At 43.9% G+C, this 15,867-nt stretch overlaps 5 protein-coding genes across 5 annotated transcripts; 2 read left to right on the top strand and 3 right to left on the bottom strand.

The window, feature by feature from the left end:
* Positions 1–36: 36 nt before the first annotated feature.
* On the bottom strand, positions 37–1,840 carry BGZ61DRAFT_499094 (permease for cytosine/purines, uracil, thiamine, allantoin-domain-containing protein; the record flags this gene model as incomplete). The annotated part of the gene is made up of 6 exons (XM_046251360.1): positions 37–62; positions 152–1,023; positions 1,118–1,402; positions 1,457–1,585; positions 1,655–1,771; positions 1,803–1,840. 6 exons carry the CDS (start codon positions 1,838–1,840, stop codon positions 37–39), a joined length of 1,467 nt encoding a protein of 488 aa, XP_046096836.1.
* Positions 1,841–2,415: 575 nt separating this feature from the next.
* Positions 2,416–4,048, top strand: BGZ61DRAFT_367704 (amidase signature domain-containing protein; the record flags this gene model as incomplete). The annotated part of the gene is made up of 2 exons (XM_046241811.1): positions 2,416–2,818; positions 2,874–4,048. 2 exons carry the CDS (start codon positions 2,416–2,418, stop codon positions 4,046–4,048), a joined length of 1,578 nt encoding a protein of 525 aa, XP_046096837.1.
* A 3,641-nt stretch (positions 4,049–7,689) lies between these two features.
* On the bottom strand, positions 7,690–9,277 carry BGZ61DRAFT_484794 (uncharacterized protein; the record flags this gene model as incomplete). Its single annotated transcript, XM_046249649.1, has 4 exons — positions 7,690–8,134; positions 8,333–8,670; positions 8,733–8,954; positions 9,188–9,277. The coding sequence occupies 4 exons, from the start codon at positions 9,275–9,277 to the stop codon at positions 7,690–7,692; spliced, it is 1,095 nt and encodes a 364-aa protein (XP_046096838.1).
* Positions 9,278–12,568: 3,291 nt separating this feature from the next.
* On the top strand, positions 12,569–14,377 carry BGZ61DRAFT_539043 (fungal-specific transcription factor domain-containing protein; the record flags this gene model as incomplete). The annotated part of the gene is made up of 1 exon (XM_046254729.1): positions 12,569–14,377. The coding sequence occupies one exon, from the start codon at positions 12,569–12,571 to the stop codon at positions 14,375–14,377; it is 1,809 nt and encodes a 602-aa protein (XP_046096839.1).
* A 277-nt stretch (positions 14,378–14,654) lies between these two features.
* On the bottom strand, positions 14,655–15,311 carry BGZ61DRAFT_539044 (uncharacterized protein; the record flags this gene model as incomplete). The annotated part of the gene is made up of 1 exon (XM_046254730.1): positions 14,655–15,311. One exon carries the CDS (start codon positions 15,309–15,311, stop codon positions 14,655–14,657), a length of 657 nt encoding a protein of 218 aa, XP_046096840.1.
* Positions 15,312–15,867: the final 556 nt, after the last annotated feature.

Raw genomic sequence — 15,867 nt, forward strand, 5'->3', positions numbered from 1 at the left:
ACATGTTATCTTCAATTTAGCTAAACCTCCATCTCCTTATTCCCCTCCTTCAAGTAACTTGTCTTTTCGCTTACGCTCTTTGTCTCCGTGCCTTCTCCGCTTAGAATTATATCCGAATCAATATCTTCCAACCACCCCTTCATCACTCCACCGGGAGGCGGGCTGAAATGGCATATTACGACGTATGCAATAGCTGACACAATAATACCCACTGGTAGAGCAAACACATAGAGCCTTCTGGCTCCCAATGGGATGCTCTTCACGCCAACCTGGAACAAGAACCCAGGGAGACAAGGGATTATTCCAATGATGTAGGCAACATACGCCCGCCAGTTGACGCCGCCGTGGTACCAGTACAGACCTTGTGGGTCCCTTGTGAAGAGGTTAGACACAATGAGGTATCCACGTCGCACCCAGAAGTAGTCGGAAAGAATGACACCAATGATGCTCGACAGGAAAATTTGATAAGAGCCCAAGTAGCTGGTGAATGTGAAGCTTGTCTTGAGCAAGTTCCAGGGAGTGATGGCAAATGATAACACCAAGCAGATGACAGCGCCACGGCGAATGTTGACATATCGGGGTAGCAGTGCAGCTGTGTCGTTGCCAGCGGCGATGAGATTGGCGAAAATTTGAGTGGTGACCTGTGCGAAAGAGAATCCCGGGGCAATAAAGAAGACACCGGCGCGTCGGCGAGGGGAGTAATCCGTTAATAGGAAGGCATCGAGGATACCATTAGGATCCCAGTTTATCTCGCCGAAAATGACCTGGCTGCTGGATGTGACAAAGATACCAAAGAAGCCAACAACGCCAAAGGCCACTGGCATACCAATGATTTGCGTCCATAGTGCGTCGTTGGGGCGTCTGGCATAGCGAGTAAGATCAGAATTGTTCGTTGCGAATGTGGCAAAGTTGGCAGCTTGGATAAACAGCTGCGTCAGGAAGACCCAGGCGTGAGACTCTCCGGCCGGAATTTGGGCGCGTTGCTTGATGACAGGGCCAACTCCCTTTGCCTCCACGATTGCCCTATGGGTAATGATTTATGTCAGCTTCATTGGCCGCGAAGATGCAGCCATGTGGGATGGCCGGTTTGAGTAATTGGAGGTGTCAGATTTCTTACCAGATGAAGAAGGCAAGGAGACATCCGAGCATCAGAACACTCTTGACCATAATGAGCTTGCGGAACTTGTGCATCTGGAACATGGCGCAAAACAGCGTAAGAAGCCAGCCGATAACGTAGCCAATCATCCGACCGCCCGTCATGGTAACGTCTGCAGGGAACGGGTTGGGAACATGGGCGATGCTTGGGAAAATGGCGTGGAGCATAACGTAGATGGAGTTTCCTGCCGTGACTCCCTGGACGCCGGTCCAGATAATAGTCATGGCATTTCTATTGAAGATGGGCCTGATTACACCATTAGCTTTAGGTCGGAGAGTATAAAACTGAGAGGGTACTCACCAAAGGCTACCGAAAATACCGAAGCTACTACGTGCGAGAGTCGGAAACCCAAGATGGTACACGGCGCCTCCACGGCCAATAGCTGTCATGAAGAAGGCCACGATCAAATGTCCGAGGATGACACAAATCCTGATCGGCTCGTCAGCTTGAGTTCCAAGATCCACATCGAGCGGAAATCTGCTCCCCGAAGAAACTTACCAGGCTTCCCACCACGATAGACCAGCCTTGACACCCGTCGCTGCGACGGTCCAGCTAGTAACGCTGGCGCATTCGCCGAACCAAAACAGTCCGTATGTCCATTTTCCCCAGGGATGACTGGGCCGGGGTTAACAAGACTGTCGATCACCATGCACTATTATACTCACGCAAGTTGTGGTGATCCATGTCACACTAGAGGTTGAGAATGAGGGCTATCATCTATACGATAGCGGGTCGCCATCGTGCCTATCTCGGTATTGCGAGGGGAGAGACGCCAAGACTAGCTCCAGTAATAGCGATATCCCCAGCCCCAGATCTTGCCGGTCTGATGACCTGAGTATCGTGAACTGGCCAGGGAAAAGAATTCTGGATATGTGAGATGCAAGAGATAAGCTTCAGCCGCTCAAAGTCATCGGCTTCTTATCTCCGCCTCGTTGTTGATCATGCTGCGGAAGAGTGAGTTGCTAGGGTTGGAGGGACTAGTAGAGAGTGTGATCCACAGAATCGGTCCATCGCCGACACAGATAAGCCTAGCCAATCTGCCGACGATAGGGCGAAATCGCGAAATCGCCGACGAAGCGGAATCGCCTGGCTCAGTGGAGGCGTATCGCCAGCTTCCCGTGGATCCGTAGTCCTAAGGGGAAATGGCACGACCTTAGGAGATGAAAAGCCACTGGGCTCACTGGGTTAGAACTTGGAGGTTATCCGTTTCGAAAGATCTCCTCACCGAAATTTATGAATTCCAGATACCAGTCTTCAAGATGGCGACTTTGACCACTGCGTCCGATTCTAACAAGACCATTGTGACGGTTGAAAAGATCAGCCACGTACTGGACAAGATTGGCATCAGTCTGAAGCCAGACAAATCTGTCCAATGGCACGACATCATTGCCTCAGTACAGGAGTCAATTGAGATTGTGCAAGATCTCCCAGACTACTTTCCCCCTGTTGACTTGGACAAGTATCCCCGTATCAACGTCCATCGGCCACCCACTCACGAGAACGAGGGAAATGCCTGGGCGTGGAAGTCGCACATTCAGGGTAAGGCGGGTGGACCTCTGTCCGGCGTCACGTTCTGTCTCAAGGACAACATTACCGTAGAGGACGTTCCCATGCTCTTAGGAACGGACATGATTACCGATTACACCCCGCAAACAGATGCTAGTAAGTCACCTTGTTCGCGGTGTGCGACCATGTAAATAGCAACTAACATTCATAGCACTCGTCACACGGATTCTTGAAGCTGGTGGCACAATTATTGGCAAAGGTGTTTGCGAGAATCTGTCACTCTGTGCCTCCTCCTTCTCTGCCGCTACCGGGCCCGTGGAAAATCCCTACGCCGTTGGGTATACCAGCGGTGGCTCCTCCAGCGGCTGTGGCCATCTTGTTGGATCGGGAAAGGTTGACGCTGGTATCGGTGGTGACCAGGGTGGCTCAATCCGCTTTCCGTCTAGCTACTGTGGTATTGTAGGTATGAAGCCTACTTGGGGACTTGTACCGTGGACTGGAGTTGTGACACACGACGCCGTACATGATACAGCCGGCCCGATGACGAAAACTGTCGCTCTGAATGCAAAGGTCCTCCAAGCCATTGCTGGTCGCGACGATATTGATGATCGCCAGTATGCTGCGCCGCTGCCGTCTCAACTTCCCGATTACTCTGCTTCGCTCAACAAGGGTGTTAAAGGTCTAAAGATAGGCATCTTAAAAGAGGGGTTCGATTTCCCCGTCATTGACCCAAGAGTAAAGGCCAAGGTGATGGAGGCGGCGAAGCGGTTCGAGAGCCTTAGTGCAGAGGTCGTCGAAATCAGTGTTCCACTGCACACCATCGCTGGACACATAGTCAACTGCGCACTGCGGCCCGCTGCGGCATATCAAGGATACTTGGGAAAGGCATGCGGTCGAAGGGGCCTGTACTTGAGCGACCTCGCCCAGAAAATGACACCCATAGATCAGAGCAAATTCGACAAGATGTTCTCCACGTCCAAATTCACCATGATCTCCGGCCTATACCTTTGGGAGAACCACCCCTTAATCTATGGCAAGGCGATTAATCTGTACCGGCGCCTGAGGGATGAGTATAACTCCGCCCTAGAGAAGGTCGACGTCTTAATTACGCCAACAAACCCCTACGTCGCAAACACACACGCCTCTCCTGAGGCTGGACCTTCAGAATATATAGCGAAGAGCAGAGGCGTTGCTGTTAATACGGTATGCTTCAACGCAAGCGGCCACCCTGCAATGAGTCTACCTGTAGGATTCCTTCTAGCAGAAGATGATAGCAGTATCAATCTACCGGTTGGCATGCAGATTGTGGGGGGAATGTTTCAGGAGGAGATGATTTATCGAGTTGGTGCGGCGTGGGAAGCTGCATTTAACTGGAAGAATCTGTAGATTATCTATTGAATTTACTATGAGTTTAATACGTGAATTTCCGCGGTGTTCTGTATTTTTTATTTATGCGGAGTGAAATATACCCAGGCCTCTTGAGATGCTATAGTACGTCGGTAATTCCAGAGTTACAGGGAGGTTTCTTTCTTAATACTATGCGATTATTTTATCTCAGATTTCATACTTTAGTGAAATTCATAAGTGTGTGTTGCATAAGATGATATAATAAAATAGTACTTTATTCTCTCCATATTATAGCAGCAGAATAGGAAAGAGGCACTAGTTAGAGTATATTAAAGCCTCTATTACTAGTTAAACTTACCCTATATATAGAGAGACTGTAAGTCTTAATAAGGCACTTCTAAACTCCTAAACTTATTATAAAGTTAATAAAATCTAGTTAAGAGAGCTATATACTTCTAAATAAATTTAAAAGATAGAAATCCAAAGAAAATAATAATATATTAAAAAGCCAGGCTGCTAATAAAACTTTTTGCCAGTTATATAATTCTTAAATTAATAAAACCAGGGTAAAGATTATTAGTTACTAATTAAACCTAATTATTTTCTATCTACTATATAAAGTATTTTATAACTTAGCTATCTTATTACTAGTACTATAGGGTAAATAGTTATAGATACTAGTTGGGACTTATATTATTGTTACTATTAGGCTATAATTAATTATAAAACTAGCAAGTTTAATATATAGTATAACTAGAATTAAAAGCCTACTTATAATAGATATTTAGTTATAGAATAGGCTTATATTAGTAAAGTATATTCTATATATAGCTTATTGGATTTTATGCTACTATAGTTTTACTTAAGCTTTATAATTAGTATATTCTTAAGGTTAATAAGAATTTTAAGACTTTCTTATTTTTTATTAGGTATTAAATTTAGATATTAATATAGAATATATTAATTATTCTGTTAGTATTCTTATAGTTAATTTAAAATAAGTAATACCTTAGATAAATAGCAGTAAAATAGCCTAATTAATAACTAACAGCCTATAAAAAATAAAGAGTCTACTATAAAAGTTATTATAGAGATTTTAATATTAAAGGAAAAGTCTCTTTTATTTATATTTCTAAAAAGAAGTAATAATAAACCTGCTATTTTTAAGGCTTTAATTAATAATAATAATATTAGAAATTCTATCTAGTAATATCTAGTTTGTATAGCTAGTATATTTATAACTTTTTTCTTATTAATACTTAATTAAATTATAGTTTTTGTAATACTACTTAAAATTATAAAAAATCTTAATACTACTAATTTTAATAAAGAATGTATTTAGATTAGATCTATATATACTTTTATATAAGCTGTTATATAGCTTCTATTTAGCTAGGTATTTAAAGCTTTTAATTAAAAATAAATATTTCTAATTATTATTACTATTAATAATAAGAATAATAATATATAAATTTAAATTTAAACTTAAAGTAATAATAACTTAAAATAACTAGAGTTTTTATTATATTAAAATATAAATTTTATTACTTTAATTAAGCTTTTAAGATACTTTATATAACTTAAAAAACTAAAATTAAAAAGCTAGATTTAAAAAAATAAAATAGCTATAAAATTAAAAAATTAAAAAGCTTATAAAAATCACTTTTTATATCTTAAACTATTTAATTTAAAATCTTTTATATTCTAATTAATTACCTAATTAATTAACTTATAATTAACAACTAATAATATAATTTAATATATTTTACTATAAAAAGCTTAACTTTTTATTAAGTAATCTTCTTTTTAATAATATATAAATTAAATATATAATATAGAGGAATATTTTAATAGAAATAAAAATATTCTTAAATTACTTAAAATTACAGTAATATAATATAGTTTTAAAAATATAAAAACTATTACAATTTTAAGATTATTTAATTACTAGCTAGTTATACTAACAGTATTTAAAATAGAAGTTTTTTAAAGCTAGATTTATATAAAAATACTAACTTTAAAAATTAAGTAAATACGAAAAAATACAGCTTAAGAAAACTAGTAGCTAAGTTATAATTATAATAGCTATCTTAAAATAAAAAAAAGTTTCTTAATAAGCTAGCTTAAAATAATATTATCTAAATAATATAAGTTATATATAATATATCTTTTATTAATATACAGTTTAATAATTAATAAGCTAGATATAAAAGAGATTTAAATAATTAAAGAATTTAGTAAAAGAAGGTTTTAAGTTTCTAGTAATTAAGAAAAAAGAGAAAATAATTAATTAAGTTCTTTACCTTTTAATAACTTAAGTAATATAATATATATAATATAAAAACATAATAATAAAAAATATAGTAATATAAAAATAAAAGTTTAAAAATTAGTTTTAATAGTAGATATTTATTTATATATTAAGAAATAATATAATATTTTATTAATTATTTTAATAATAGATAAGTTAATATCTTATATATTCTTAATATATTTTACTTTTTTTAAAAAAAAAGCTATTTTATATAAAATATTTATAATTTATACTTAAATTATAATTTAATTATTTTTATTATTATTACTTAAAACTTAATATTAATAAATTATTTATTATTTAATTTAAGATTTTTAATAATATATACTTAAAAAAAACTAAAATTAAATAATTTTAAAAAATAATAATAAGAAAAATAATAATATATAAATTTAAAACTTAAACTTAAAATAATAATAATATAAAATAACTAAAGTTTTTATTATATTAAAATTTAAGCTTTATTAATTAATTAAGCTTTTAAAATAAGTTACTTAACTTAAGTAATATAAATATATAATATAAAAATATAATAATATAAAAATAAAAGTTTAAATAACAATTTTAATAATAAAAATTACTTATTATATTTCTTTTTAAATTTAATTTAAAATTACTCTATTCTTTTTCTCTTTATTATATATTATTATAGCCCAGGTTAAAACCAGACAGTTATAACTAGTAAAATTATAACTATACCTACTTTTTCACATTACCCTACATCAGCACAATCAGAGCTCCACCCCGCACAATCACTAGTAATCCGGAACCGATTACTACTAATCCAGACCCAATCACCACTAATCACAAGACCCAGACCTCTAATCGACTCATAGATCAGATGTATATAGAAAGGACCTTAGACCCCTTAGACAAGAGCCCTAAGCTCCTTAGCTATCAACACACTTGGTTACATTGAATCTACTATTCTACCATTACCAGACCGTGACCTACATTGCTCACTACGACGTCCTGATCCACTCGATCATACACCACACGCCTCGGACCTACCCTACACCCTTAGGTTAGACCCGATCGTCACACATATATCGGGATATCGGATTCCGGATGCATCATGCTATCGAAGCTTTCTTCCTTCATCATAGGCGTCCATTGCCACCTGCCTCGTCATCGGCCTCGTCACCGATCTCATGATAGTCCTAGCTTTTCCTTGATTTTTCCTATAGCTAGCTAAAGCCAAAGACTCCAGACCATCCGGAGCCTCTCGGCCGTCCAAGGTCATCCGAGGTCATCTTCATCTATAAGACTGACCTAGCAGACCTCAATTAGATAGGAAGAATAGCAAGAGCTTCTCACACATATGATCCTATCCATCTGCTAGATGCAACACTCTCCCTTTTTTCTTTTAGCTCTTATAGAACCGGGCAATAGTAAAAGCCATTACAATAATTGTAAGGATGAAAGACCAGAAACTCCAAAAGACAACCCACGAAAACGTCCCATGTTCTTTTTGAAAGTCGGGCTTGCCGCGGACCTGACGGACGATGATCCACCGATCTGGCGCCGGGCGGAACTGCACGACCTTGTCATGGAGTCCTAGCCTCGGGATGCTGAAGCAGGGTGGCGTAGTTGGGCTCGACGAAAGGAGCGAGTTGCGCGCGACCGTCTGGTCAAAGTCGTGTGCAACGACGAGGGCTAGGACAGCCATTGGCACGACGACTGTAAAATTTGACTGGGCTCGGGGAAGGGTGCAGCCTGAGAGGCCATGGTGAATGGGTGAAATATGCAGAAGTGGTGGTGAGTCCATCACGTCTTGAGTGCCTAGGCAACTGACTCTCACAGGTGGTGGTCTGGGATAACGGAGCACGCAGCTTCACTTCACTTCTCACAGTGCCATTGTGAATTTACGACGGCATTGCATGAACTAGCCACGACGTGCAGCCGATAGTCTCATGTCGGCGATGTCACAACGCGGCGCTACCGGTCCACCGTGAAATTCTTTAACAAACGGAGGCTCGGAGCTGTTCAAAGATATCTTCACGGCGTACGGAGATGGTGACCAGCCAGTCTGGACTGGCGAGATACTCGAATACAGGGCGCCTTCGCCATTCGGGCTCAGGCGGATGCCAGATATGACTTGGTCGAACCTGTCAACGATTGCAAACTTTGTAAAACGCGCTTGGCCATGCGTCACAGGCTTGAACGGGCTGAACTCGGCCGTGTATGAGGGCGGTAGCGGCGTGGAGAGTCCGTATGGTGCCAATTCTGACGGACTGCTCTTTTCCAGAAGCTCCATGGTTTTAGCATCAATGCCGAGGATTTTCTCGGTGCCGCTGCCACCATTTGCTTTTGGCTGTGGATGATGCCCTCGTGACGAGATGATCCGCTAATCCGGATAGGCCCGTAGAGAAGTATTCTAGACCCGACACTGCCCGAGCATTGCCTCACGTCGTTTCTTGCCCTGATCGCCGTCGGCTGGATCTTAACTAAACAACTGCTCAAATCTCGCACGAGAGACTTGCCTGGCTCCGGAAGAAACGAAGCACGCCCGGATATGACGCGCACGTCTTTGCCCACAGTCGTCTCATCAGAGGGCAGCGAGAGTTGGCCACTTGCCAGAAGCACATATCGCCATCGGCCGGTGTCTTTGTCCGTCTCAAATCTCCACCGCTTAAAGGGTATGTGTAGTACTCAAGCTCCCTTAAGGGAAACCAGCCCTGCGTGTTGTTCATGTCCTCGGCAGCTGTGTAGGAGTTCGGCGCACCTGTGGGTGAGGGAGCCTCGAATTCTCGCAAAAGAGAGATCACAGGCCTCGAGATATCCTTGAAATTGCTCTCGAGCCACGCTTCCCTCGGCGTGGCCGCGGTGGAAGCCTCTGGAGATATCTCAGCAGTTAGCCGTACGGCCTCTGTTCGGACCCTATTTCTTAATAGTTGCCGTTTAATGGAGCGTTTCGGAGACTGGCCGCCTTCCACCAGCAGCCGAAGAGGCATTGCATGAGTTGTGAAGCTTCAATGGCATGATGCAGACGGAATCTGACATCCCGATATGTGACAATGTCCCATGTATCAGGATATCGGATTTCTACTGTATTGGAGCTTTCTTCCTTCATCATAGGCATCCATCGCCACCTGCCTCGTCATCAGCCTCGTCATCAGTCTCGTCATAGTCCTAGCTTTTCCTTGATTTTATCAATAGCTAGCTGAAGCCAAAGACTCCAGACCATCCGGAGCCTCTCGGCCGTCCAAGGTCATCCGAGGTCATCTTCATCTATGAGACTGACCTAATAGACCTCTATTAGATAGGAAGAATACCAAATGCTTCTCACACACATGATCATATCCATCTGCCAGATGCAACAGACAACCATGCCTACAGAAGATGCGTCATCTCTCCAAGAATACCCACATACCCCGTCTTCAGCTTTCTTGACTATTCCAGTGCTGTCACATCAGGAGATGGGGATCTAGCATGACAACTCCTGTATTATCTAGTCTAAATGGGGGTCTTGGGGTCAGTCTTACAGATTAATCATATGATGACAGCGTGGCCTTTTGAGATGACCCTGATGACCCTATTGATCTTGTTGATCCTGTTGGGGAACTGTAATATGTGTTGAGGTTAAAGCTTCAGAAGTCCCTTGGGCGGGCAAGCCTTATCCGAGAGGCTAGAAAAGCTAGATATTTAGAGTGTTAGGAAGATGTGGTCTGGTCTGCTAGAAGGTTGTCTCATAGTGTGATATACCTCAAGCTTGAGGGTATTCAAGCTGATAGTCTGCGGAAGGAAAAGTCGAATACTACATCTCTGTTAAAAAGAGTGATTTCTTTTGCCTTGTTTAATTGGATGATAAAGGTGGTGAAAGGCAGTAAAAGTAATGTCTTCGGAAAGGTCCGATAGTAGGGGGAAATATAGGAAATAGCGGATACTATAATATTGTCAGGTGCCGGAATGCAAACGCTGGATCCAGAGCTTCCTGATTGACGGATCCAGTAAAGTCAGTGACTTACATTCCTCGACCGCCGAGGGATAGCTGCGATTACGCCGGAAATACCTACGCAGTCAGCGGTCCGGCATACCGAAGGAAAGGCTAGATAGCTGGCAAGGCCCGCGTCGACAATAGAGCATCAGAGATCAATCAGTCATCACCCCTTCGCTATTATCTACCGGTTATCTAGTAGCACGTCTGCCCTCTTCACTCCCTATTGTGTATTCAGTCCCTGACATTTACGCGATAACAAATGATCTCTCTCGACTTTGGGGGTTGGGCAGGTCAGGACTCACGAAGCTTGGATTCATCGGCCATCGGCTTCTTACTTTGTGTCCTCGCTTTATTATCCGGCATCCACTTGTCCCAAAAGCGCGATCTGTCAAGGTCAAACTCTTATGAGCCACCATCGTGAGGACACGTGCAGAGTTCAACCCTATTAGGTGCAGTTACATGCGAATTGGACCCACATTACCAAAGCAAACCATGATACCCATGAGCTTTCGCATTCTCCTATATTTAAGCCATCTCTTCTCTGGAGCAAAGCCTTGTGCGCAGACTCTTCTTAAGTTCGCGCCTTTTCTCATCCTCCGTTCAATTTTGGTCTGGTACAGTCGAAATGCCAAACATCCGACCCTTCTTGAATGCCGACTGCTGTGGTGCAAACAGTCCTCCATGTCCTAGCCGAACTGGTAGTAACCTATTGGGCGAAAAGCTTCTACCTGCTGATTACCTTGGCCGCACTTCATGCTTTTCAACCGTTGAGATTCGAAAATGGATCCAGGAAAAATGCACAACAGTCGCAGAGGGCTCCCCATCTACGCTCCTCAGGTCTTGGAGATATGAGATGGATTGGTCAACCATGTCTCCTCAGTCAGCATACCCAGGACTCTGGGGTATTTGGCCATCAGGATGTACGCCCAAGGATACTGTGGCCACTTCCAGGGTCCTTCTGCAGCTATGTCGTTGCATGGCCTGTCGGCTCAAGGCAGGCTTTAGTCGTATCGGAGGCAGGATGCATCACAAATGGACTTTCGGGTCCAGCATTGGGGTGCCAATCAACGGTATCCCTTTACAGCCCAACGAAGTCGAAGTGCTAGTCCACACCAGTCAAGATTGGACAAATCACTGGGGATGGGCTATTACCTTGCGGGCGCATAGTTCTAATGCATCTCTCAGCAGCTGCTCATGGCGTATTGACATAAGAATACTGGTGAAAGACTTGCCGCGCCTGCTAAAAAGTCGGGATGTCTTCTGGGGAAATGGACAGAGCGAACCTGATCTGGAGCAAAGCTGGTCAAAGGATAATAGTCAGTTCCATTTGCATGCATTCTCTGCACCAGGAAAGACGAAGTCTTTGAACACGCGCGGCTGGGTTGCTGAAGTTTATATCCAACACTCGGAGAAGGAATGCCAGCAACAACAAGATTTTCGGGACCTTCTTTCAGCCGACGCTGTCATTATGTAAGTTCATCAAAGCGCCTTCGTTGTGCATTTAGAAGCAAACTGAATCGCTAACAGTTCATTGCAGGACCGAAATCGATCAGAGAACGGCACCGGGACGATGCAAGAAGGTCGTGGTTTATCACCGGGGACTTGCATATGGAAACGACATGACGGGCCAGAAAATTGAATCATGGAACCCTGATTTGCTCCCGAGGTTTCGTCATTTTATTGAGCCGCTACTACCAAAACGTCAAGCTGGGGCGAAACAGGACGAGACTCATACCTAGACTATCCCAATCTTTAGACTACTATATGTGATTCAGTCCTTTCTTTCCGACTTTCAAATGACGTTGGTGGCGACGAGCTTCTACAATGTGCCCTTGTTGAATCCGATCTAGGGGCACCTTCTACGCGCATATTGTTGTTCAGCTCAGCCGTCTTATCAATTCCATTCCCAAATGCTGCCATCCTAGTCGGTTTTGTTCCCGCCGTCTACCAAGCGGCTTCTTTGACTTCTCTCCCATCATATGACGGATCGCCCAAAACGTCTCGTTTCACCACTCATTGGGAATGCCCTTTCTCGACGAAAACTGTGGCACACTTCTGAGCAAGGACCGTTCGAATTTATTTTGTTTCGCGTATATATCTTGTATCGGCAAGCAATGAGTCCTCGCACTGGGTAGTCGCACCGTAACTTGATGAAGGACCAGTATACCCAAATGACGACTCACCGAGGAACCCCGCGTCACAGAGGATCTCAAGAATTGCCAGGCAGATGAGGATCGAGGGATCGAAGCTTGAAATCAGCTTCAAACCAGCTTCAAACGAACACAACCAGGATATTGCTTCCACCATGGCAGAGAATATTACACCACCAGCTTGCACCAAGTGCAAAACTCATCGTGTTAAATGCGACAAAGCCCAGCCAATGTGTGGACGCTGTCGCCGTCTTGGGCACCATTGCGAGTACCCCTTCCGCAACCCGGCGGCAGCATACTTGAGTTATGCTACAGAACTGGAGGATGAAATTGCCCAACTCGAAGTTGAGCTAGAACGGCTTAAGACTACAGACCAGAGAATTCACCAGACCCCGAGCTCGAGAGACTCGCCACAGTTGACCAAAGCGGACAACCAGGAGGACAAAACATCACTCAAACAAGCACCTCGTTACCTCGGAGCCTCAAGTGGGATGGCATTCATCGAGTCAGCAATTTCGTTGGCTCAGTCCCAAGGAATTCTGGATGCTCCTGAGGAGGACCTGTTGCCTCTCGAACCTTCAACAATCTTATCTCCAGGTCTTCTCGAAGGGTTGGTGGACTCTCGTCAATCATTGGCCATTCCTCCTAGAGACACAATGCGAAAACAATTCGACGCATTTGCCTCGGCCCAATGGCAGTACCATATTATCGAGCCTGCAGAGTTTGATGTATATCTCGATCGCTACTACGGTGGCGGAAATCCCCCAGGCACCATAGCAACCGCGGCACTTCACTTAGTCCTCGCAACCGCATTGCACCTGTCAGGGAAGAGCGAGGGGAACATGGCCGTCTCTAACTTGGCTACAGCTCACCATGAGCATGCCATGGGAATGCTGAGTTCCATCAACCAGCACAAAACCCTCGAAAGCTTGCAGGTGCTGCTGTTGCTTCTGCTCTTGTCCATGTTCAACCCGCAGAAGCCTGTGGTATGGCAACTCTTGGGTTCTGCACTGCGAACCGCCTCGGGCATGAGACTGCACACAGAAGAAGGAATCACTACAGCGGCGTCTTCGTTTGGTGTTTCTGAGGACCTTCCTCGCCGGCTCTTTTGGTCTCTCTACAGCATGGATCGAGCCGTAGGGAACACGCTCGGGCGCCCTACAGCTCTCCCGGACTCTTCAATTACGTGCCAACTCCCTGGCGTGGCATCCCCAAACATTTCTCTCCCACAGATGATTGCAAACCACTGCTTCCTGCTACGACGGCTGCAGAGTGAAGTAGCTGACACCCTTTATCAGCGCATATCTCAATATTCCGCAGACTACATACTGGATGTACAAGCGCGGCTGGATGAATGGTTCCGGGACATACCCGTCTCCAACTCGGATCACGTCGTGGAGTGGTTTCACCACTCCTATTACAATCTTTGCATGTTTATCCACCGACCATCTCCAGCAAACCCAAAACCAAACTCGGATGATCTGCACCGATGTTTCGAAGCAGCTTCCCGAGTCATTCAGATCTACAATCGGCTCGACCAGCGCGGAAACATTGACACGACGTGGATGGCAGTGCATTGGCTGTTCCTCGCGGCTGTCACCCAACTCTTCGCTCTCTGGACTGATGAAAACCTGAGGCGAGAAGCCGACTGGGTGCGCATCAATGATGACATTCAATCCTCTGCAATGATTTTCTCAGCCATGACAGAAAGATGGAAATCTGGTCGGAGAATGTTGAGGCTCTATCGGCGACTGTCGAAAGGTACATTGGCTAGATACACTCAGATGGGCTACCTGAATGCAAACATGCCAATGGATGGTAGCGAAAGCAAACGTGGAGATTTCATCGAGATGACAGACATGGCGAGTGTGAACGAAGTGGCCATAGACACAGATATAGGATTCTGGTTGGATATGGAAATGGCGGATAGCTCATGGATGATTAATCCAACACTGCACGGGTAACGACTCGTGAAAGTCCAGCTCCAACTTACTGGGTAGATAAATCGGAGTGGTTGAAGTTGGCAGATGCAATCAACTATGTTGAAGCCAAAGATTGCGGGCGGTAATGTTAATACAAATGGTAGATGCATGTATTGAAGTTGCACATTATATAAAGGTACCTTGCAGAAGCTCCAGATACGAACAAACTCTACTCAGTCATGAATACAACTCGATTCCCTTGATCTACCCTCTAGTGCCGCGACCCAGAATCATAGTAAGGCAAACAAAGATTCTATACCTATGTTTCTTTATCTAGTCGCAATGCCATAATAATCCCCGCTCGCGTAGTGTATTTCTCTTGCAACTTCCCTTTGGGTAGCAGATGGCCCTCGCCATTTGCTCTGAAAGCTTCCTCCAGAGTACAAAGCCCGTAATCTTCAAATCCTAGACCTTTATACAGCCGAGTCGTGCCCGTATTCCCAACTTTTACCATGATGCGAACTCGAACATGAGGTGTCTTGGTTTCCTCTCGACGCACCAGGAACTGGAATGCTTCCTTGCAGAGCTTCACTGCCAGACCTCTTCCCCTGTGGTTGGGCAGGCAATAAAGACTCAGCATTTGCCACTTCTCTTCCACCTGGTCGTCAGCTGGAACAAGCTGGCCAGACTCCGAGGGTAGTCTGAATTGTTCTGCCGAAATGGGACCGCGTAGAGTGACTTGCGCTACCCATTCGATGGTTGTCTCTTCCTCAAAGACGCAGATGAATGTCTCTTTCTCCGGGTCGCATAGGCGAGAGACCCAAACGTCATCGGAGAATTGCGATTCTGCCTCAAAGGTTGACGAGAAGGCGGTGGGTGATTGTCGTAGAGCCTCGAGTCGTAAAGATTTGTATTTCGCAGCAGCCGAAGAAATGTCCGCAGCGGACTGGTCAATACGAACAAAGGAGTACGTCATGACGACAGGTTCTTTTTATATTGTGCTTTGATGTGCTCCAAGTATGGTCTGAAAGAAGCTGTCGTGCTTTTTTTTAGACGCTTTAAGAGTTACTTATATTGCTTTCGAAGGAAGTAGAACGAGAGAGATGATCCGGCGTCAAGAATTGTGTGACTCCACCACTCTCCCTATAGTTGACAAGACCCACCAGAGCTCCGCCATATCGGACATGACCGTCTGACTTGGATGTAGAAGAACCAAAGAGCCCTATTAATTCGTACCTTAGTGCGTTTTACGATTAATAAGCTCCACTGGAACTCCATGACTGATAGCCATCCAACTGTAAGCATTTCTAAGAAACAATGACAAGTGTCAATTTGTGGTCTAGCACGCTCCCTAGTAGTGACACGACCCACTCGAACTCCATGGCTGATAAGCCGGTCCAACTATGAGCATTGTTAAGAAACGAAGGAATATCGCTTCTGGGGCCATCCTGATCTCCATTTCCTCTCCCCCCTATGGCCCTTATCCCCTATTATGGCCAACGTGCAGCCGCCAATCCTCAGGCTTCAACCTC

This window comes from Ilyonectria robusta (genome assembly GCF_021365365.1).
Source record: "Ilyonectria robusta strain PMI_751 chromosome Unknown BGZ61scaffold_32, whole genome shotgun sequence".
NCBI lineage: Eukaryota > Fungi > Ascomycota > Sordariomycetes > Hypocreales > Nectriaceae > Ilyonectria > Ilyonectria robusta.